Genomic DNA, 21,596 nt, shown 5'->3' on the forward strand with positions numbered 1-21,596 from the left:
TATGCCAACTCCAAGCTCCATTGAAGACTATTATGGACCATCGTTTCAAAGAAACACAATTTCAAAGAAATTAGTACGTTAAAGAATCACATTCCATCTTTAACAACACGTAACGTTTTTAAATAACCAATATTATATTATTAGAACTGCTTAACTATTTATTGCCGCCTACCTGCATTTTTTAAAGATGACATATAACGCATTTTTATTTTAGTATACAAAATAAAAATGTCATTTCTTAAAGCTATATATAACAAATTAATATACATAGTTGGTGACTGGCGTCTGCAGCTCAAAGGTTTACAAATACCTCTCTTTTAACGTTGAAAGTAAAATGTTCTGGCTGTTTATAAACGATATCTTACTAATTTAAATTACACAGAAGATTTCAAATGGATTGAATTCGATATCGAGATGTTATGGAAGAGTCTTGAGAGAGTTATTTTTTACTTAAAAAGGTTCCAGAATCTTACATATTCCAATGCATACTTAAAATAACGCTCTAATAATAAGGCTCTTTTATTGATATTCTCGGAGAATATATGATAATAGAATATAAGAAATATATAATATTTATATATCTGTCTTTAATGAAAAATGAAACATAGGATTTTAAATAACGTAAAACACTTATTATTTTTTTTTCTGAGAATTTGATTAAAATATGTAAATTCTTCTAATATAAAACCCAGTTACGAGAAATACGATCAGTAAATGAAATGATTACTTATTAACGGAAATTATAAAGTCAGACTTTAAAACATTCTAATAAAAAGTATTTCGTCTGACGAATCTATTTTAAATTGACAAAGCGTTGAAAAATGTTCGTAGGTTGATGGTTTTCGGTTTTGGCACCTTGTTTCGTCTGTTGGAGCCGGTGGCCTACTTGCCTTTAATATTTAAGCTTGGCACAAACGCGGAAATAATATGTATAAATACTCAGAAAAAATTTTTTTTGATAGACAGATTAAATAATGATTTTGAATATACATATGTGACAGTACATTATGTTTGAACATTTCACTATGTTAACATTAATATCGCAAAATCTAATTTTGTATCAGATGTTTTTAAGTAAAATCGGTGGCGCTCGGTTGAGTACACTTTATATGGGTGCGGACTTAAAAATTCAAAGGATTCTCTAAGCCTTCGAAATGTTTAATAACAAAAATATGTTTTTGTTGAAACGTAGCTAACTGTACTGATTTCACACATTTCTTAAAAATTGGTACTAAACTATAGACTAGTACTATCAAAGATTATAAGAACAACTTTTATTGTCTAACTTCAATTGTGTATTATTTTTAAGTATTGTTTTATATTATATAGGCACCTAGTTTTATTTTTTATTAATATCTAACACCGGCACATAAAATTATATAGAAAACACGCAAAATGCATAATAAGCTACTTTATCAATAAAATCATGAAGCATCTGTTTAGTAAACAGGTACAACTCGGTTTAATTTGAAATTTTTTTACATACCTATACATACTTAGTAATAATATAAATGCGAAAGTGGTGTATACTTTTTGAAAATGGTTTTTATTTTACAAGTGGTAATTATTTATTATATCGAGTGGTGGCGCTAAGCGTATTGTTCACGTCTCAGTGGAACGAGGACGACTAAATAGTGAGTGGGATGCGACGGACGATACAGTATTTCGCGGAACAAAAATGAAGAAAACGCTAAATTATTTTTATTAAACTAACGCATAAATATACAATATTTAATAAAATCGCTAGCAGCAGCACTCGGCCAAACGAATGTGATGTAATTCAATCAATTTTGTCTCCATAATACACCCCATGATTGATTAAAAACGAAATTAGACAAAAGGGGTGTGTTCATTTTATCGAGAAATTTATACGGCATTGAGTTTTTAATCAGAGTCAACCATTGAAATTATAGAGAAGAAGACTAAACTTAGATAAAATCAAATCTATGATGAGTGGTTTTAGTTAAAGCCCGCTCTTTTAGTTCTAGTTCTAGTTTAGTTAGAGTAGTTCTAGTTTTAGTCTAGTTAGTTTCTAGTTCTTCTCTAGTTAAGGAGGAATATATTCTGAAGAATTCTAGCAATGCTCGGCGTCAAGCGTGGACAAGCGTGGACTAAGAATATAACGTTTTAACAAGCATATTTTCGCAAAGGGAATAATTGAAAGAGCTACTGTAAACAGAAACAATTTTACTATTTGTAAAAATGTTTTTTCATGATGGTCCAATCATTTCGTTCCCGCAAGCAACGGATCCCTTTCCTCTGAACTCGTTAAAAAGTATTTTCCAACTGCATGTATTTTTTGCACTTCATTACCTACAAGCTTTGAAGTTCGCTTTACTGTCCAAACCCGGTCATATATAAGTGCGAACTTTTTCTGAAATAAAAGTATTTTTTATACGATCTCTTAAAGATTTTATAATGATGTACTTTACATGCAAATCGAATAAAAATATAATGTATTCTTAGGTAGCAATAAACACGTATACACCATAAAAATGCGTCTTAATTTACATTTATTGCCAGTACCTACTCAAATCAAGGGCGTAGAAAGGTCAAGCAGAACTGGCTGCTCAGTTCTCGCATTAATCCTCTTCATCACCAAGTTTTTAGTCTTAAAAGTGTAATACATAGAACATGACAAAATCATTTCAAAACAATGTTCATAAAATGTTTATTAATTTTTTATTTACAACAAATAACTCGATCTTGATGCAACAAGTGAGTCATAAATAATTCGTCCAGTTGATAATAATACAATAAAAATTGAGCTTATCATACAAATAAATACTTTAACTCACATGGTAATAATAATAATAAAAACGGATACATAGAAAATGTTAAAAGATTGTTTGCTGTGGCAGTATCCTTGATGTATGATACTTATATCTTCGTAACCAGCCTCATAGTCACCGGTACTATTTACCAGAGATCAAAATAATATGAAATAATAACAGCCAAATGAAACTGTAGTCGTAAAATATTTGAATACTTGCAGTAAGCATAATATCTAAGATTGATTTTTTCATGCAAAACAAGCCCGATACTTCAAAATTAGACAGCGGATATATCAGTAGGGCTGATAATACTGGGTTAAGTACTAGCTTCGTGTTATCAATATTCGGCAATCCTAAGCAGATAAGCGTACGCTTTTACCCTCGCTGATTATTTTATTCCTGATTTCATTTATGGCTAAGCAATTTAATTAATAAAAATCCAATCGTATCTATTTGCTCCCTTGATCATTTGTCTTAATTGGGAATCACCGATGTGTCATCAATTTGGAGTAGACGTGTTGACATTTTTCTGTTCTTCGTTTATTGTATGAAGAAAGCGCGCATAGATTAAACTATCGCACAACACGTTGTTATATACTGCCTGGTTTTAGTGTTAGGAATGAATAATATTCATTATTTACAGTCTCTTAGGAGTATGCAATGACCTCCGAGTTACATGTCATTGAAATCCGAAAGCGGGAAACGGAATAATCACGTAAAATTAAAAAGTAATGTCATAATAAAAAAAAGTGCCATGTTATGCACATTAATCGTGTTTGCATCGTTTATAATTGATTCATAATAATATAATGTTGGCTATACTCCCATTTGTTCACATAGTAACACTAAAAAAATAAAGCTTTTGGCACATAAAACATCATGTTGATTAATTGTAAAGTAATGAAGATGTACTTTCCCCTCTCCTGATAACAAAAGCTATGTGATTCAAATATCAGTTTTAAGCATGAAATCATATATGTAAAGTGTACTTGAAAATTGTTTTCTTATAATTAGTTTAAATACGCGACCTGGGCGAGGTATAAATATTTAATTTGCTAAAGCGTGTCTCATAATAATGCTAAATTTAATTTTTCAATTAATCACGTTATCTTTTTCCTGATATATTTTAGACAATCAATATTTTTTCGGTAATGACTCAGCTGGTTTTGTATTGCTATTGAACTAACAAGAAAGTGATGGTAGGCTTCTAGATGAATTAAGTTACCTACTTAACCTATTCACACTTTTAAGTAGACAAAGAAAAATATTAAAAAATACTTCAGATACTTTATCTAATCCAAATGATAATAATTGTGTACTTTATAAATTCAAGAAAACTGTTTTTTGTTTATCCAAAGTGCAGGTGTAAGAACGCTTATAATAGCTTTCGAGGAAGTATATCTTGAAAAGAGTCGAATGTTGTTGTTAGGAAGACGGTAAAATACAAAGGCTTGTTGTTAAACTTATAGCGAAATTTTATCGTGATGGTTCTCTAAGCTAAAGTTTAAAAAGCTTTTCAGTTCTATTTACAACGCCCACACCAGTTATAAGATAATAAAAATAATAGTTATCATTAAAGTTAAACATTTCACACACTCGACACTTCCTTCCTTGGTTTAAAAGATGTATCGTACATCTATATAAATAGAACAGATAATATATATATATATATATATATATATATATATAAAATATATATATATATATATATATATATATATAAATATATATATATATATATATATATATATATATATATATATATATAAATATATATATATATATATATATATATATATATATATATATATATATATATATATATTAGTTCGTCCCCTTTTATTTAATTTAAGTAACTATTCCCCAAACTTAAACATAATAAGAAATACCAAATAGAAGTGTATCATATGTACATCGATTACTTGGGAATGAAATGAGAGGTTTAGGATCAACCTGTCAGTGAGCTAATCAGCAAAAAAGAAATAGTGCGTCCCACCGCGTGGAAGAAGTGAAACTTCAAATTAAAAATTTGAAGCATTCACTCTCGCTCTGTCTCTTTCTATTCCCCCTCCCCAGGAACTTTAAACGTTTAACGCAACCTTGTTGAAAGTTGCATTACAAGTTTCACTTCCAAAAAAAAAATTGCAGTACCATAAGCGGTATTCACTGACACTGAGTACCTAAAAGTAGCTTTACTTGTTTTGATGTGCGCAACCAAATGAAGTAATTGTGTTAGACGTAGCACTGCTTCAGAATAGCAAATCAAATGTGACGGTGCAGATAAAATAATTACAGAGTTAACTTTGTTCGGGATGTACATTTTACATACACACTATACAATGTGCAAAATTGAGTTTACTTAAGGCTATTACAATGTTAGTCCAATTGGAGCTTCAAACATTTAGAAAAGGAAAATAAAATTATCCTACAAACACTAGTTACAAGTTTCAAAGGTTTAAAATACATTCTACATACATACAATTAAAAAAAATTTTTTTTTAATGAAATTCTACTAACATCTCTTGTAAAAGTGTTAAATTATAAATCTCTTTACTATTGCTAGTATAATTTGTATCACCACACCAACTGAATAACGCACTTTAAATGTACAATTGTTTTACAGATGACATTTATTCATTTTGTTACTAAAATCTTAGCCGCGGCTTTGTTTGGATTAGTATAAACTAGCGACCCGCCCGGCATCGCACGGGTGCAATGCTGATACTAAATACACTACAGAAAAACTGTGAACGTGGTATATTTAAAAATGTGGGTTATCCATGAGAGATAGACATATACCATCACGGACTTTTCTGTAGACCTTTTCAATGTGTATAATACTTAGTACATTATTTTGATAAAACTCGTAGGGTTCAGCCTGCGTTTGCAATGTAAGCGGAAAAAATTTAATTATTTACGACATCACATTAGAAACCTCAAAAATAAGAGTACTCCTCCACTATTTAATGGATGTTATTATACATATAAACCTTCCTCTTGAATCACTCTATCTATTAAAAAAATCACTACGTTGACAAACTACTTTGAAACTACGCATCAAAATCCGTAGCGTAGTTTCAAAGATTTAAGCATACAAAGGGACATAGGGACAGAGAAAGCGACTTTGTTTTATACTATGTAGTGAAGTCACACATTTACGGTTGGATTCCATTTTTAATATTATATATTCCTATTTATTCATATTTCCATATTTTTATACATATTTAAATTTGTATATTTAAATAACAGGTCGTTTGTATTGTTCTCTTTAGTATTACGACAGTTTCTCTAGACTCTAGAGCAATGTGAAATAATCGTATAAAAACTGATTAGCATTTTATTCCTATTGAAGACTCCCAAGTGAACCATCTAAGCGACTAAATGTAGCCGAAGAGAATAATTTGTATGTAGCATTCAAGAAAATCGGATTTTGCTATATTCAAAATGTTAATAATACCGCGGAGTCTAAAGCCATCTAATATGTATAAATGCAGTTTAATCAAACTCTTTAGCTTAAAAACATTACTCGGACAAAAGATATTTAAATGAATACGGTGAATATTTTTTGTAACTAAAACTTCTCAAAATGCCGAAAAACGTTATACAAAGGTGTGGTGAGGATAACTAATTACTATTAAATGAAATTTATTGTCATTGATATCGACTCTTTGATATCATATTATATACTTAAAAGGTTGATTATTTATTTCCTACCTATAAACCGTTCTATCGTTATCGTTAAAATAAGAAAATGCATGTTCAAAATACATACAGGCTTTTTAACGATTGCTTTTTGTACTGATGTTCCTGTTCTCTTTTTTTGTAACTATCATATCGTTTTTAGAAATTTTAAAGCAAACTTGAATGATGATAATAATCTTATTTTCATTTCGAAGTTTTTATGCATTAATATAATCTTCACCCTTCGTTTGAGTTATAAATTACAAGCGAATAATTGATGGTATAAACTTTGAAACTGAACAATTCATTAATACACATTGTATTAATCCTTTGAAAGCAAGGGTTTGGCTTTCAAAATCCCGAAGGACTTTTAATAGGGTGCGTTGTATTTTCCTCTATAAGATCTAAAACAAATGGGTATATTGCGGTTAATTAGTGTAGAGTGATTATAATATTTATTACTAAGTCAATATTAGCGGTCATTTGGATACAACATTGTCGCTGTTTTATACTACTTACAAAGTAAAAATATTTTTATGGTTTTAAATTTATTGTTAAAGGTCAAAGTAGATTTTCATCTAGTTTTTACAGTATAACTAAATTTCCTATTAAACATAATTTTCTAATTGAGGGAGAAATAATCTGCGTTCCAAATTCAAAGTACCTAAGTCAAAACAAAATACTGTCGAATTAGTTTTATTCTTTCAAATATCCATCCAATATTATTATAGAAATCCGGGCTGCAGTTTATATTCTTAAATTACTTTAAATATGTGAGGATCATAAATTTAAAGAGTAATTGTTGTTTTTGTTAACGTTTTAACAGCGAATAATGCCAGTTGTCGTTATTAAGCTTTCAAAAGGATTATATTTGTTACATAGATACAAATAGAATCTTTCGAATTGTTATGAAATTATTTTTAAGATTTTATAAGCACAAAGCTTAAATTAACTAACAGCAATTTACCTTTCAGCACCAATGTCAGGTTGAAAGAAAACTCATCGAAAATAAACTCGAAAACTTAACACGCGCGATCTATTTCAAAACAACGTCTAATCCAGATATCACACAAAACATTGTTCGTATTCGTTTCACATTACGAGAACAACTTCGACGTCCGTACGAATGGCGCGTCCCGCTAAACTGACATCTGGGCGGGAGCCACCCACCGGCCACGTGGCTCGGAGTTCGCTAGGGCTGCGCTCTGCGCACGCCTGTTGCCGGGTATAACAGCGTTTAATTCCGTTTTAAAACTGCATGTAGGTACTATCAGCAAAAAACGCTACATTTTCGTGCATGTATTTTATACTGTGTTATATATGAATAATGAAAAAAACATTAGCTACCTTGTTGTAGTGAAATAGCCGTATTTGTTACTATCGTTACCAATTTAAAACTGCCACGTTACCATCTTTTGTTTTTGTATTGCTAGGTTTGGCTTTCGAGTAAGTGACATTTAGGGCCTGTTTCACAATGTATGGATAAAGTGCCAAATAGCTATGCAACACATAAATTATTCGAAAGATAAAAGTTCCAAATAAGATACTTCGAATTTCATGACGTATAGCCCTATCTAACAGTCGTGAAACGCAAAAATACTATTTATCATACCAATAAGTAACAAATAGCTTATTTGGAACTTATCCGGACATTGTGAAACAGGCCCTTAAACTTCTAAATAATATCAGATTAATAAAGTTTAAAATAGTCTTTTAATATAATATAATCCATATTACTCGGCAAATAGAAAAAATCAGATATTGTAATTTTAAATAAAACCTAATTCAACAGGCACTTTAAGTAGAATGTTTTGTCTTTTTCTATGCAACGTGATAATGATGAAACATTCAATACCCGTTTAGTCTTTTATGCATTTAAAACGTACGTTTGTCTTTAATATTACGGAATAAATAGGCACATAAATTAGGTTATAATATTAACTAATAATAATAAAAATCCAAAATCAATTTATTGACAGATATATGTATTTGCAAACACACACGTTTGCTGATATTACATTTCTCTCGCCACCTCGTCTGAGTAAACGGAAGGTACGATACATTTATAGCCTGCTTAAAATCACTATAGTCTGTAATTACCATATTTTAATTTCTATCTTATCAAGTTATTTTCCATTACAAAGCCGTAAAGCCAATCATAATGTTGCTTCGACGAACGCTTAATATTTTTGTAAAACCATAAAAAAAGACAAATAATTACAAGACCTATTTATTTTTGTAGGCTACTCACCGTTGCAGTATTTCTTTAAATTCGATTTGTTTATTGTAAACACGGGGGTAGTAGTGCGTTGTTATATTATATTGTTACAATTTTTATTCTTTACTGCTTTGTTGTATTTGTAATTATTTTCATTTTCAAAACTAAGGTAACCATTGTACTCATCTTATTTTTTTTTATTGAACAGGGGCCAAACGGACAGGGGGCTCACCTGATGTTAAGTGATACCGCCGCCCATGGACACTCTCGATGCTAGAGGGCTCGCGACTGCTTTGTCGGCCTTTTAAGAATTTGTACGCTCTTTTCTTGAAAGACCCTAAGTCAAGGGTTAAGTATTAACTCTGAACTTGGGTTTTTTTCCGGATATCGGTGTTTGACCAAATTTTCTTGCCTGTTTTATGTAAATTTGAAAAGAAATAATTTTAACTTTTAGAATCGTTCCAATGAAATCCTTTCTTTGAAATACATAACCTTCTTTTCCATAAAGCCGAAAGAAAACATTCCGCTGTTTCTATATTTGAGTTTGACAGATATCAATCTTCCATGATTGATGTTTTATGTAAAATAAATTTTATTATTTTGTGCATGTAGGTCCATAGGAAATAAGAATTGGACAAAATGCTGTATGTATAATAATAATTATATTCTTCGCTATAGTTTAATACTGTCTCCTGTACCAAGAGTAATAGATGTGAATCAGGTCACAGGCCAAATCCCATTTAAGTATACATGAAAATTTATCTAATGCCAAATCTTAAAATTCAGTTTCAAAAGCATACCAAGTAATATTATCTTCATTCAATATAAGGCATATTTTACGATATACATGATAATTTCAGTTTTTGACACTTCGATGTTATTTCCATAAAATGTTATACACCTATTCGACGATGTTTCGGCTTAGTTCCTAATACGCCAATGAAGTGCCACTTAGTATCTATAGAAAAATCCATCGTAATCTGTTACGTCTGCCTGCCTTCTGTACAAAGCTGTACTAGTCATTTCGGAAATATATTTCAATCGAAATCGTTAATTTATTTTGAACTGATATTCTTGCACTTGACTTGCGAACTGGTAGTAAATGTACAATTTAATTTTTTTGACATTCATAAGTGTACTTGTTTTCTTATATAAATAACGATATTTTGATTGATTTAAAAATAAATCCATACAACTCGTGTTAAACAGCAGGTATCGTCTTGGTAGAGTCTATAACTATATTCTATATTTTCCAATTTTTGGGATGATTCCTGTGTTTACTCAGGTACATTATGATTTAATGTCAAAATCTTAATATCGAATATCCTGAATCCGGTAATGTGAAATCCGACAAAATACGGATAAATATGAACTACTTTCCTGCCATATTTATTTATTTGCTTTTATATATTGAGTGATTGCATTTCAGGAAAAAGCCAGAACCCGAGTTGGAGTTACCAGAAAAGCTACAAATATTTGCAGCTGTGCATTGGCGCGGTATAGTAACTGTGGGCGTACCAATTATACTATTACCTATCTTGTTCATAACCAGTCCCACTGAGGTAAATAAATAAACTCTTTCATTTAATTGGACTTATTTTTAAGGATAATGGCACGCTCATAAGGTGGCATAAGCAAGTAGGTAATTAGAATATTATCTGTGCCTTACGTCGTCCGTAGTCTGGACTAAGATGCAATATTGCTCTCGATCTTGCCGACCGAAGTATTACTTTGAGGTGAGAAATACAATCATCTTTGGATTGTGAGCTACCTAACTCCTAGGCTAATATTTTTTGTAGCGTAAGCTTGGTTTACAGTGAGCAGTGTGGGCCTTCAGCGTGCGACTCATCTCTGAGGTCGTAGGTTCGAACCTCGGCTGTGCACCAATGGACTTTCTTTCTAGGTGTGCATTTGACATTTTCTCGAACGGTGAAGGAAAATATCTTTAGGGAACCGGCGCTTACCTAAAAAGTCGTTGGCGTGCGTCACGCATAGGAGGCTGATCACATACTTGCCTATTAGATAAACAAATGATCACGAAACAGATACAAAAATCTGAAGCCAGCATTTTTTTATTTAAGCTAGGTTTACCCTCGCCAATCATGATAAAAAGAAATGAATTCGTAACGTCTTTCCATATTTAAGTTTTCTCAAGTCTCTTGAAAGGCATTGAGGGGCCGCTCTAGGCATCTGACCAACATAATTAAAAAGGAAACGAACCAATTCAGACCCAATTACCATGTTTTCATTAACTTATGACCTAAGTAAATTTTTACCGTACTTTGTGAGAGGATAATTGGTCGGACAATCACAGAAGAAAGATTACTATTTCCTTATAAATATGAATAAAGTTTAATTAAGAACGTCTCTTTCAGCCACACCATTATGCTGCGTATTGTCTATGTATCATGGCGTGCTTCTGGGTGACAGAATGTATACCACTCGCAATCACGTCCTTCCTCCCAGTTATCATTTTTCCCTTTGCGGGTGTGTTAAGTACGGGAGAAGTTTGTCAAGCGTATATGAATGTAAGTAGTTTATATGAAAATTTTAGAATTGAAATTAATTTAAAAATTAATTATTTTTTATAGTAGTAAAGCGTTATTTTTAAGGCGCCGCATTATGGAAAATGGTAGAACTGCGATATCAAAAATCATTTTTACTGATGTTGTTATTGACGTCCTTTTAAAAAGTGCATTGAATAGTATAACATTGACTTTAATATTATGCATTATATTTGCATGATTTTAATTTGGATTTTTTTTAAATTATAGTATGTCAAAGAATGTCTACTTACAAAGTGTAAAACGGTTTTAAAAATCTCATAGGATGGAAATAAGAATAAAATTATAAGTATATGTATATAAAAAAAAATAGTTCATTTCTTTGAAGTGTTTGTTTTTATACATAAATACTCTATAAAAGTAAAACAACAGCTTTTCCCTATTTAGTACTCTATGCGTGTGCAAAATTCAATCTTCTTTCTTGACAAACAAAAAAGTTATTGATTTAAAGATCTACACAAATCGATTTTCCATAGTGCGTCGTGTTATTATTCAAATCATCCAACACAATCTCAGAAATATAATTTAGATTAAGAGTTTTATAGTTACCTAGTTCCTTTTTGCAAAGAAAATAAAATATGGGAACACAGTAAAATATATTTTAAATATCAAGGCTTTTGTGCTAATTTCCCATTAAGGCTTTTCCCGCTCACTTCCGGTCACATAGCACTTCCTGTCTCCAAGTTAAATGGCCTTTTTGATTTAATTTATTATTTAAGTATGATTTTCCCTATATAGCCTGAAATTAATGTACGCTCCAAATTGATAATAAAAAACACAAGTTTGCGTGTATTTCAATGTTAAATTACAATCGGATAACCCTACGAATATTCAAAAACACAAATAATTTTTAATCAATTAAATAGAAAACTATAGTCGAAATTCAAAGACATTTAATATTCACCTCTTGCATAATGATGCTAGTGCGATTTTTAATTTCTAGGATACCCTCATAATGTTTATTGGAAGTATGATACTTGCATACTCCGTTGAGCAGTCAGGCCTACACAAGCGGCTTGCTTACTTCGCAATAAAGCTTATCGGATATTCACACATAAAGTAAGACATTATAATTACTTATCATACTGAATTAAATGTGACTTCCCATTAAGTAGTTTAGTTATACTGAACAAGTCAACTGACGTTTACTGTGTTGTCAGTTTTTGATGAAATAAAAATAGATTTGTGACAAAGTGAATCATTAAAAAAATTCCTGAATGAATGAAATTGCCTCGATTGTATAGTGAATAGTGAGTGTGCCAAACTACCGATATCGGGTACAGGGTTCGAATTTTACGACGAGTTTTCACGACTATGTTCCTATAGTATTTACATATACTGAAAACCTAGTGTTTTAAATATTAAGAAAAACTTTGCCAGGATACTGGTAAGACTATTCTATATTCAATACCTACTGTAGTTAAACTATAGGTGTATAAAATATAACTATTATAGGTAGATAATAAAAATAAAAAACATCGCTTTTTACATAAATTGTTTTTATTCATCATCAGATAAAAAATCATTACTATCGCTTTCTCGGTGATCAAAAAGATTTGTATATGTCATTTTGAAGGTTTTGTTATTTCTTCCAACTTATCCTTTAGTAACTTATACAATTATGCCATGCTGCCCTAGTAGAGCACTTTTATAAAATTTTATTGTAAAAGTGAAATAATATTCTATATAGTTTGAAATGATGATCATGAATGATGAACGCATCACTAACCTCTTGCCTCTTGCTCTGTTACTCCTTCTCGACGTAACTGGGAGAGGAGTTTGGCGAGAATTGGTCTTCGATATAGGTTGTTAGTAATTTGGCAACTCTGGCATCGTAATAGATGAAGATGTCTCCGCGGTTGAGCACGGGGCGTTTGAGCCCGGGAGATAATTTTTAACGATAAGGACATTAACTTATACTCACTTTTTCAGGCTTTTACTCGCCGTGTGCATCGTTACTACATTTGTGTCAATGTGGATCACAAACACGGCTGCAACCACTATGATGGTGCCGATCAACTTTGCCATTCTGAAAGTGTTTGAAGACGTAAGTACTTTCTTTAGATCAATTCAATAACTAAATTCAGCAAAAAGAAGCATTGATATTGTTATAAAAATGAATAAAATGTGTTTTTGTTAACTTTTTGGTTTGATCAAATAATACTCTTGCCTCGGCCGCTTTTTTTTTTTGAACATGAACTCAAATATATAACACATACATATCAATCAATTGGCAACAGATACAAATAAACAAATGAAAAATACTGTTTTCTTTCGTGAAGCATCTTATTAAATTTGAAATGTTATATCGATGTATTATTTCGTTGTTAATCTAATGTATAAAATTCTCGTGTCGTGGTGTTTGTAGTTAAAACTCCTCCAAAACGGCTTGACCTAATCTCATAAAATTTTGTGTGCATTTTCGGTATGTCTAAGGATCAAATGTTGTCCACATCTATTTTTCAACGCCCCAACATTTATGTTAAGGGTAGTCCACCCCTAAGTTGTTTTTTTTTATTTTTTAGATGATTTTAATTTTTTATGATACTATTGATATGATATATGATATTAAAAAATACATTCAACCCTAAATTTTCATCGACTAAAATTTTATCGTCGCAAATTTTGATTTTCTCTACGATTAACCCCTATTTTTTATTATTAATGACACACGTGGCAAAACGATGTTTGCCAGGTTAGCTAGTATAATTATAAAACTAATTTCAGCAAAGGCTTCTGAAGATATATGATACGACCAAAGATGGCGACAATGTAGCAAGTGACATTACAGTCTGTTACTTTTGCTCTGTAACTTTTTCAGCAACAATAGGTCAGTATTTAAGATTTCAATAAATTTATATTATTACGAACAGTTATTTAAATTATTATGTTCCCTGTCGACGTTCGCAAAGCGTGTGAAAGTGACGTCTTGGTTGGCTTTTAATATTACTAATAAAATTTTGCTTAAAATTGTGAGGGTGATTTTGTTTAAAATTGAATACTTTAATAGTTTTTTTATATTTGCCTATATAGTTTGTGTTAAATATACTCAAAAAATTCGGCTCCTATTGAATGTTTGGAAACAAGGGCGATCAGTGTGTGAGAGAAAGCCTCCGGGAGCGAAAGAGCTATCAATTGGCATAATATTAGCAATGATTTTCTATCAAGAAGTTTAATTAAACATGTATATGGAATTATTAATTAATAAATAATCAACGTTAATAGATATACCTATTATTCTATAGATAATAAGTTTAGCAGATCCGGAACAGATCGTTATAGAAATAAAATTCTGACTTTGATAAATACTAAAGAGGTTTGATGAGACGAGGTCGATATATCTGTATTATTCAAACATTGTTTTTATATGAATTATCGATTGTGACAAACAATAAATTTATGTTTACAGGTGGAATTGGAACATTAGTCGGCACAGCAACGAATTTAGCCTTTAAAGGACTCTTTGTAGCGTAAGTTTTATTATGAAGATGTTTCTTTTAGAATAGGAAAAAAATCCTCACATGGATACTCTCATTGCTAGAGGTCTCGCAAGTGCGTTACCGTCCTTTAAGAATTGGTACGCTCTTTTCTTGGAGGACCGTAAGTCGAATATATGGGAAGCTACCATTTGGTTCCACATCGTATAAGTTAGATTATTTAGTAATCCATTATTGCGCGAGGTTTGAACGTAGGACCTCAATCAGGGTTAGGAGACGCTTAGCATACACATAAAACAATATGTTGAATTGTAAACCTCCTTCGGCATTTTCGAAGTCGTTTAAAAGCAAGTGGGCCACAAAACCTTGATCTCTACCTAAACTTATGCTGTAGGGTTTAGATCATTCATGTATAAACAGCATATAAAGATACCTTTTTTTCTGTTTATTTTACAAAATAATATAGTATATCACAAAATGTTACATTAGAAAACCGCTGTGGTTTGTATTGTTTGTATGTAACCATAGCAGTCTTGTTTAGGAGCGCGACAAATGCATGTAAAAGTAGTTTGATCTATAACCGGGATTCTGTGTGTTCAAATCATTATATGATATTGTAATATAAATATATAAAATCTATTTCAGGACCTATCCGGCAGCACCGGAGTATTTGTCGTTTCCATTATTTTCTGCTTTCGCTGTTCCAATGATGATACTTTTAGAAGTTGCTACTTTTTTATCAATGTCTTTTCAATTTTTAGGACTATTCAGGTAACTTTGTATAATAAGATAGCATTTATTCGAGTACACTATAGTTACACTATGTCCATTTATGTTTTCACTAGTACTTGACTTGACCTCCGACGGAGTAAAGGCCTCCAAATTCTTCCACTTCCACCCGCTATCCATTTTATTTCATTTTTCCAAGTTTTTGGTGGGCATCCTCTCTCGCCATACCAATTAATTGGGTCTTTTTGACCTATCTACCATCACAAATGCGGCTAATGTGATCAGCCCATTTTTATTTTAACTTTTTTGTTTATTTTTGTACGGCATCATAATTCATATCCCATCGTTTTTTACCTTAGCTTTTCAATTGAGAGCGGGTTACTATATGAATATACACTTATTATTTCTTACAAAGAAAGGAAATTACAATATATACGCACATACGAACTAAGCAAAGTAAAGAATTACCAACAGCCTTGGGCTTGGGCTAAACCTCGGCCCGTGTTTCTCCCTATGGTTTCGATGTTTTTACGTTAAAACAATGGTTATCATGGTAACAAGCCAACGACGCTACGTCCATGTATTTAAATAAGGCTGAAATCAATCAATAATAATCTCTTTTAAACTAAATATCATTTCAATTTCTTAGGTCCTTATAACTATAATATGTTACGCTTCTCCAATAGATGCTTATTTATTACACTTATTCCATCTCACAGCTTGCCCTATTCTGCCCTACTCTGCCCTACTCCGGCTGCCCGACTCCATACGATTGGCTACCTCCCTAACATCATTTAATTTAAAATCTCTTCTGCATGAACATTTCTTAACCATATCTTATCCTACTCTATGGTGACTTTTAATTCCTAATTTTTTTCTTTTGTATTGCATTACCTTTCATGAATCCGTGATATTAGCTTTTAAGTTTTTTGTTTGTTTGATTAATGTTTTTATTTACATTAAGGTACTATATTTTTTATAAGATTTGGTTATGCACTTGTATTTTACCCATCATATTTATTTTATAGTTTATCCCTTACGAGGATTACCAGGAAGGGATCGTATGTTAGCGATAAAGCCCGGTGCAATCCCTAATTTTTTTTTGTAATGTGTTTTGTTTTTGTCTAAATCTATCGAAGTGTAAATAAATAAGTTAAGCTTGAGTATCTACCACTCAAAGATAAATCTTTATGCTGGTAAAGTTTGTTTTTTAGCTAGTGTATTAAAACTTTATCATTTAATTTTAAAAACTTTATCAATTCATTACACGTTTTGTATGTAGGCCGCAGAGTGATGTTGCAAAAAAAGTTAAAATCACTCCCGAGGGAATGAAAGCAGCCGAAAGATGTGTGAAACAAGACTCGGCAAAGTTAGGAAAAATTTCATTCTGGGAAATCGTAAGTAAAGATTAATAAATAATTATCTATGTTTATTATTGAAATATGCATATATTATTGAGCAGTGTTTGCCTAGTGGCTTCAGCGTGCGACGCTCATACCTGAAGTCGTAGGGCCGATCTCCGGCTGTGCACCAATGGACCTTCTTTCTATGTGCGCATTTAAGATTTGCTCGAACGGTGAAGGAAAACTTACCGACATGTCTTAGACCCAAAAAGTCGACGACGTGTGTCAGGCACTGGAGGCTGATCACTTTGCCTATTAGATTTAATTATGATTGTGAAACAGATTCAGAAATCTGAGGCCAGGACCTAAAGAGGTTGTAGCGCCACTGATTTATTTTTTATTATTGAATCATATTTTAATGAAAACTATTAATTAATAAATTCACATATACGTACTTGGCAATTAACAGCGCAGCAAGACTGCTATAAATTGTTAAGTTGTTCCAAATGTTTAAGTTAATATAGTTTTTCATAACCTTTACAGAAATTTTATTTATGACTTGTATCTTTCGGAAGGTCATACCATGAGATGGACACATACTAAACGCTAACAACGTCGTAAAATTTGTAATGTGTATATTAAAGAAAACACCCTTTGTGACACAGAACTGGTTTCGTTAATACAATTATTTTGGTCTACTGAGCCTACCTACTTCGTGTAGTATATATGTTGTTCAATTCAGGGTGGAGACGGGAAAGGAAGAAAAGGGAAATATCGGCGATTACAATTTTTTAGATTATGGTTACTGCTGTGATAATATTTCACATCTCGAGATGACATAAAAGCATGACGTACAGACTCGAGCAAACGCAAGTTCGGCTCTGTACATCGAGAGCAAACAACGTATATGGCGAGAGAACGTTGCGGTATTTGCTACCACAGCTAATAAATGGTCTACCCAAGGCAGATAATAGATAGCCTAACACTAACCAACATAAACTCTTAATTAAAAAAACAACTTTTATATGTATTTGTCGCGCTGCTAAACAAGACTGCTATGGGTTCATTAATACAAACCACAGCGGTTTTCCAATGTAACATTTTGAGATTATTTTGTAAAATAAAAAAACATATACTAGCATCAGCATGATTTCTGATATATTCTAAATAAACTCGTCTATATTCTCGTATATTTTGATAGAGCAAGGAACTTATTTCTCCTTTGTTGATATTTTAGACAAATTTTGTTTTCAGGGGCCCTAGATATAAAAAAACCTTGTACTTTAAACGACTTTTTGATATATTATGCCTTTTATTATATTCGTAGATGGTGATTATATTGTTTGGTGGAGCCATGGTCTTGTTTTTCTCTCGTTCTCCACAAGTTTTTTACGGATGGGGCGACGCTATTAAGGATTTCTTTGGACTTGAAGATAGTAAATAGTAAATACTTTTTAATCGAATTTCTCAAAATCTTATGAAATTTGTAAAATATATTTATTTTTCATAATTATTGGGTTTGTACGAATATTTAAATTGACAAAACAAAATAAGAAAATATTTTTTTATCTGAAATCTCATCAAAAAGCTTTGAAAACTTTTATGTGTGTGTTTTAATTATTTTATATTAAAAGTCCTAAAAATGACTAACTTTCTAATTATTCTCATTAAATGTTTTTTTTTATAGAACAGGGGGGCAAACGGGCAGAATGCTCACCTGATGTATAGTGATACCGCCGCCCATGGACACTCTCGATGCTAGAGGGCTCGCGAGTGCTTTGTCGGCCTTTTAAGAATTTGTACGCTCTTTAATGTGATTAAGTAATTAAAAATAGGGAAAACAAAATGTTAATGGTCCCTTAACAAAAGCGCTACTTTCTTTTTGTACTTTATACAATTCGAAAGAGTTTAGTTAAAACAGTACGATTGGAATTTTGTTAATTAATAATTGGTTTTTAATTTCAGCGTTCGTGATTCAGCATTAGCATCGTTTGTGATGTTTTTGATGTTCTTATTGCCGTCTACATTAGATTTCTTTAAGAACTTTACCGCTAAGTGTAAGACTCTTTGGCAATATTCATCTAATAATATTTCTACGCCACTCGTTGTTGATTTGAAACATCTATTTCTAACAAATGCCATCTAATAAAACTGAATAAAATTCAACTTGAATTAAGTTAATTGAAGGCAATATATATATAATGTCTTATAGCGTTTGTGATTTCGTTTTATATGAAATTTCAATGTAGTTTTCCAATAACCATAGATTTTGTGATATTGAAATCGTGCGGTACAAAAACTCCAATAAAATCAGGCCCGCTGTCACTCTAGGAAGTTACATAGAACCCGGTAGATGTTTTTAGATAAGGATTTATACATAATATGTTATACTACAGATCACGAAGAACTTCCAAAAAAAAGCGTGGAATCAGTATTAAGTTGGCCAAAGATTGTCACTGTCATGCCGTACAGCTTTTCGTTTTTATTGGGTTTGTAAACATTTTATAAATATTTTGAGTAATGGGTACAGTTTTGATGTGTTCGCATGTAACATTTATTTAAACATTTTTTATGAAAAATTTTCTTAGGAAACTTTCTACAAGTGCACATGTACAATAGTTGCTCGGTTCTTGTTACGAATTGACTCGAACATTTCCCCGAAGTGCAATGGTCGAGTTGGACTAGGATAAATTATAAAAGACGTTGTTACACATGCCCACGGGCAAATCCTTGTATAAGTTTGAAGTTATACAGTTTACGTAAATTATTTTCTATAATATATGAATACTTATAACGAATTTGTAACTAAGAATTTGTAGCTTATACGAGAACAATTTAATAAAAAATGAAATTTGTATTACACATTTACACACCGGTCTCCATGTCACATTTAATACTCAAGATGTGAAGCGAGTTAAAGCATTAGTAACTTTACTATGACTGAAATAGGTTTTCCAATGAAGATAAATATTTTTCGGACGGATTAACTTTTTTCGTATTATTTATAGTTAAAATAAATTGATGATACCCATTTAATACTTGTAATATTGTCCAAAGTGATCTATTTTTTGCAGGAGGAGGCTTTGCTTTATCTGAAGCGGCCAAGAAATCCGGTCTAAACGAAAAAATCGGAGAAACATTATCGAATCTAAAATCACTTCCGAATGTTCTAATATTACTTATTATTATCATAGTCGTTATATTCTTCACAAATTTTGCCTCCAATGTTGCTATCGTGAATGTGTTTGCACCTATTTTTATGCAATTGGTAAGTAAGAATGGACAATAATAATAATAGTATTAAGTTTTAAACTAATAATGCTAGTAGAAAGTTCACACTATTTTTTGCGAATTTAGCTGAAGATTTTTTTTTAATAATAGTACATACACTACACTAGTACAAAGTGCGATAGTATTAACTTGTCTTAATTTACTATGTTTATAATTTGTAGGCTATTAAAATAGGCATTATTACCCGATCTAAAGTAGTTTGTATTGAATAAAATGGATAAATGCATAACTAAAATGCAACGAAGTGTTAATAAACAAATAAAATAAATTTCAGGCAAAACAAATCGACCAAAACCCGCTTTGGTACTGTATAACAGCGGGATATACTGCGTCCTTTTGTTTTCTGCTCCCCGTGGGGACACCTGGCAATCTTGTTGTTCAAAGCGCCGCCAAAATTCAAACGAGTAAAATGGTTTGTTCACTTCTAAATAAAAATAAAATAAATATTGGCATTAGTGGCTAGGCTTGCGTTACCCGGACGTTTCATATCATTAAATCAGGATAGGATTCAAGAGTCGAAAACATAAGTCATACTGAACGTGTTGTATTCATAGATATAGTCAAATTGACAGTGGGTGTATAAAAATAATAAATAAAAATAAAGATATATAGAGAACGCCTTATTTACTATAATGATTAGTAGAAGCAGCCTTTAATTTATGCTTGTAACTTATAAAGTTTTATCAGTTAAACAATGATAAGTTTGGAAGAGATCTGTATACCTTCTTCCCATAAATTTTTTGATTAAACGGAATTCGAAGAGTAAATCATTCATGCATGCTTTGTTAATATATATTAGTTTAATTAAAAAAACAATTTAGTTCACGTTAAATTGCATAATAATTTTTGCCCATATAAAAATATTTACATAAAACTCTTAAAAATTATGTGACATGAAAACGTTTAATTTACTTTTTTTTTGTTCCTGTTAATTTTTTTTTCTTATTATATATGTAATATGTATTTTTGCACTCCTTGCCTACCCTATGTACTCACAGTGGTTGCCTGGAAGAAATCGCTCGAAAGCGATAACGCCGCCAGTTGCCCTCCTTTTCATATATGTTCAATTTTTTTATATCGTAATGTAACATAGTGTTAATAAATAAATAAATAAAACGACCAAATACTAGCTAGTATTAGTAAATTTAACATTTTAGCGAGGTGGCTAAGAAAAATAATCTAAACTAGAAACAAATTTAACTTTTAACAGATAAGAGCCGGATTAGTACCAACGATCGCAACGATCATCATAATGTGGTTGGCATCTTATTTGTATGCACCCATCATTTGGCCAGACATCAAGACGCTGCCAGACTGGGCAAAATAGTATTCTGTATTTAAGCAGTTTTAAGATTTTTTGTTTCATTTACTATGAATGTATGTATGTATGTTAGCTATGAAGTTACAACGTTATGTTATTTTCGAAAATAAAGTCGGTATTTATAAATGTTAATTTTATTTAATTATAGGGTCTGTTTCACAATGTCCGGATAAGTTCCAAATAAGCTATCTATTACTTATTGGTAGGATACACAGTATTTTTGCGTTTCACGACTATC

At 31.4% G+C, this 21,596-nt stretch overlaps 2 protein-coding genes across 2 annotated transcripts in view; one reads left to right on the plus strand and one right to left on the minus strand.

Annotated features, from left to right (window-relative positions):
- LOC110992796 overlaps positions 1-7,630 on the minus strand; it is a 29,823-nt gene extending 22,193 nt beyond the window's left edge. Inside the window, exon 1 of the mRNA XM_022258764.2 lies at positions 7,423-7,630. The gene's annotated coding sequence lies outside the window, so the exon portion shown is untranslated. The remainder of the gene's footprint in view (positions 1-7,422) is intronic.
- A 1,604-nt stretch (positions 7,631-9,234) lies between these two features.
- Positions 9,235-21,451, plus strand: LOC110992798 (protein I'm not dead yet-like). Its single transcript, XM_022258766.2, has 15 exons — positions 9,235-9,317; positions 10,103-10,235; positions 11,049-11,201; positions 12,181-12,296; positions 13,170-13,284; positions 13,965-14,067; positions 14,647-14,707; positions 15,320-15,445; positions 16,686-16,800; positions 18,074-18,189; positions 18,712-18,803; positions 19,143-19,235; positions 19,821-20,014; positions 20,312-20,449; positions 21,248-21,451. Exons 1-15 carry the CDS (start codon positions 9,313-9,315, stop codon positions 21,362-21,364), a joined length of 1,677 nt encoding a protein of 558 aa, XP_022114458.2. The 5' UTR covers positions 9,235-9,312; the 3' UTR covers positions 21,365-21,451.
- The last annotated feature ends 145 nt before the right edge of the window (positions 21,452-21,596 follow it).

The sequence above is a fragment of the Pieris rapae genome, chromosome 15 (assembly GCF_905147795.1).
Source record: "Pieris rapae chromosome 15, ilPieRapa1.1, whole genome shotgun sequence".
In the NCBI taxonomy this organism is placed as follows: domain Eukaryota; kingdom Metazoa; phylum Arthropoda; class Insecta; order Lepidoptera; family Pieridae; genus Pieris; species Pieris rapae.

Coding starts and splice junctions, on each gene's coding strand:
- LOC110992798 (XM_022258766.2), top strand. Junction 13,285..13,964: donor TTCTGAAAGTGTTTGAAGAC/GTAAGTACTTTC, acceptor AACTAATTTCAG/CAAAGGCTTCTGAAGATATA. Junction 19,236..19,820: donor CAGCTTTTCGTTTTTATTGG/GTTTGTAAACAT, acceptor TATTTTTTGCAG/GAGGAGGCTTTGCTTTATCT.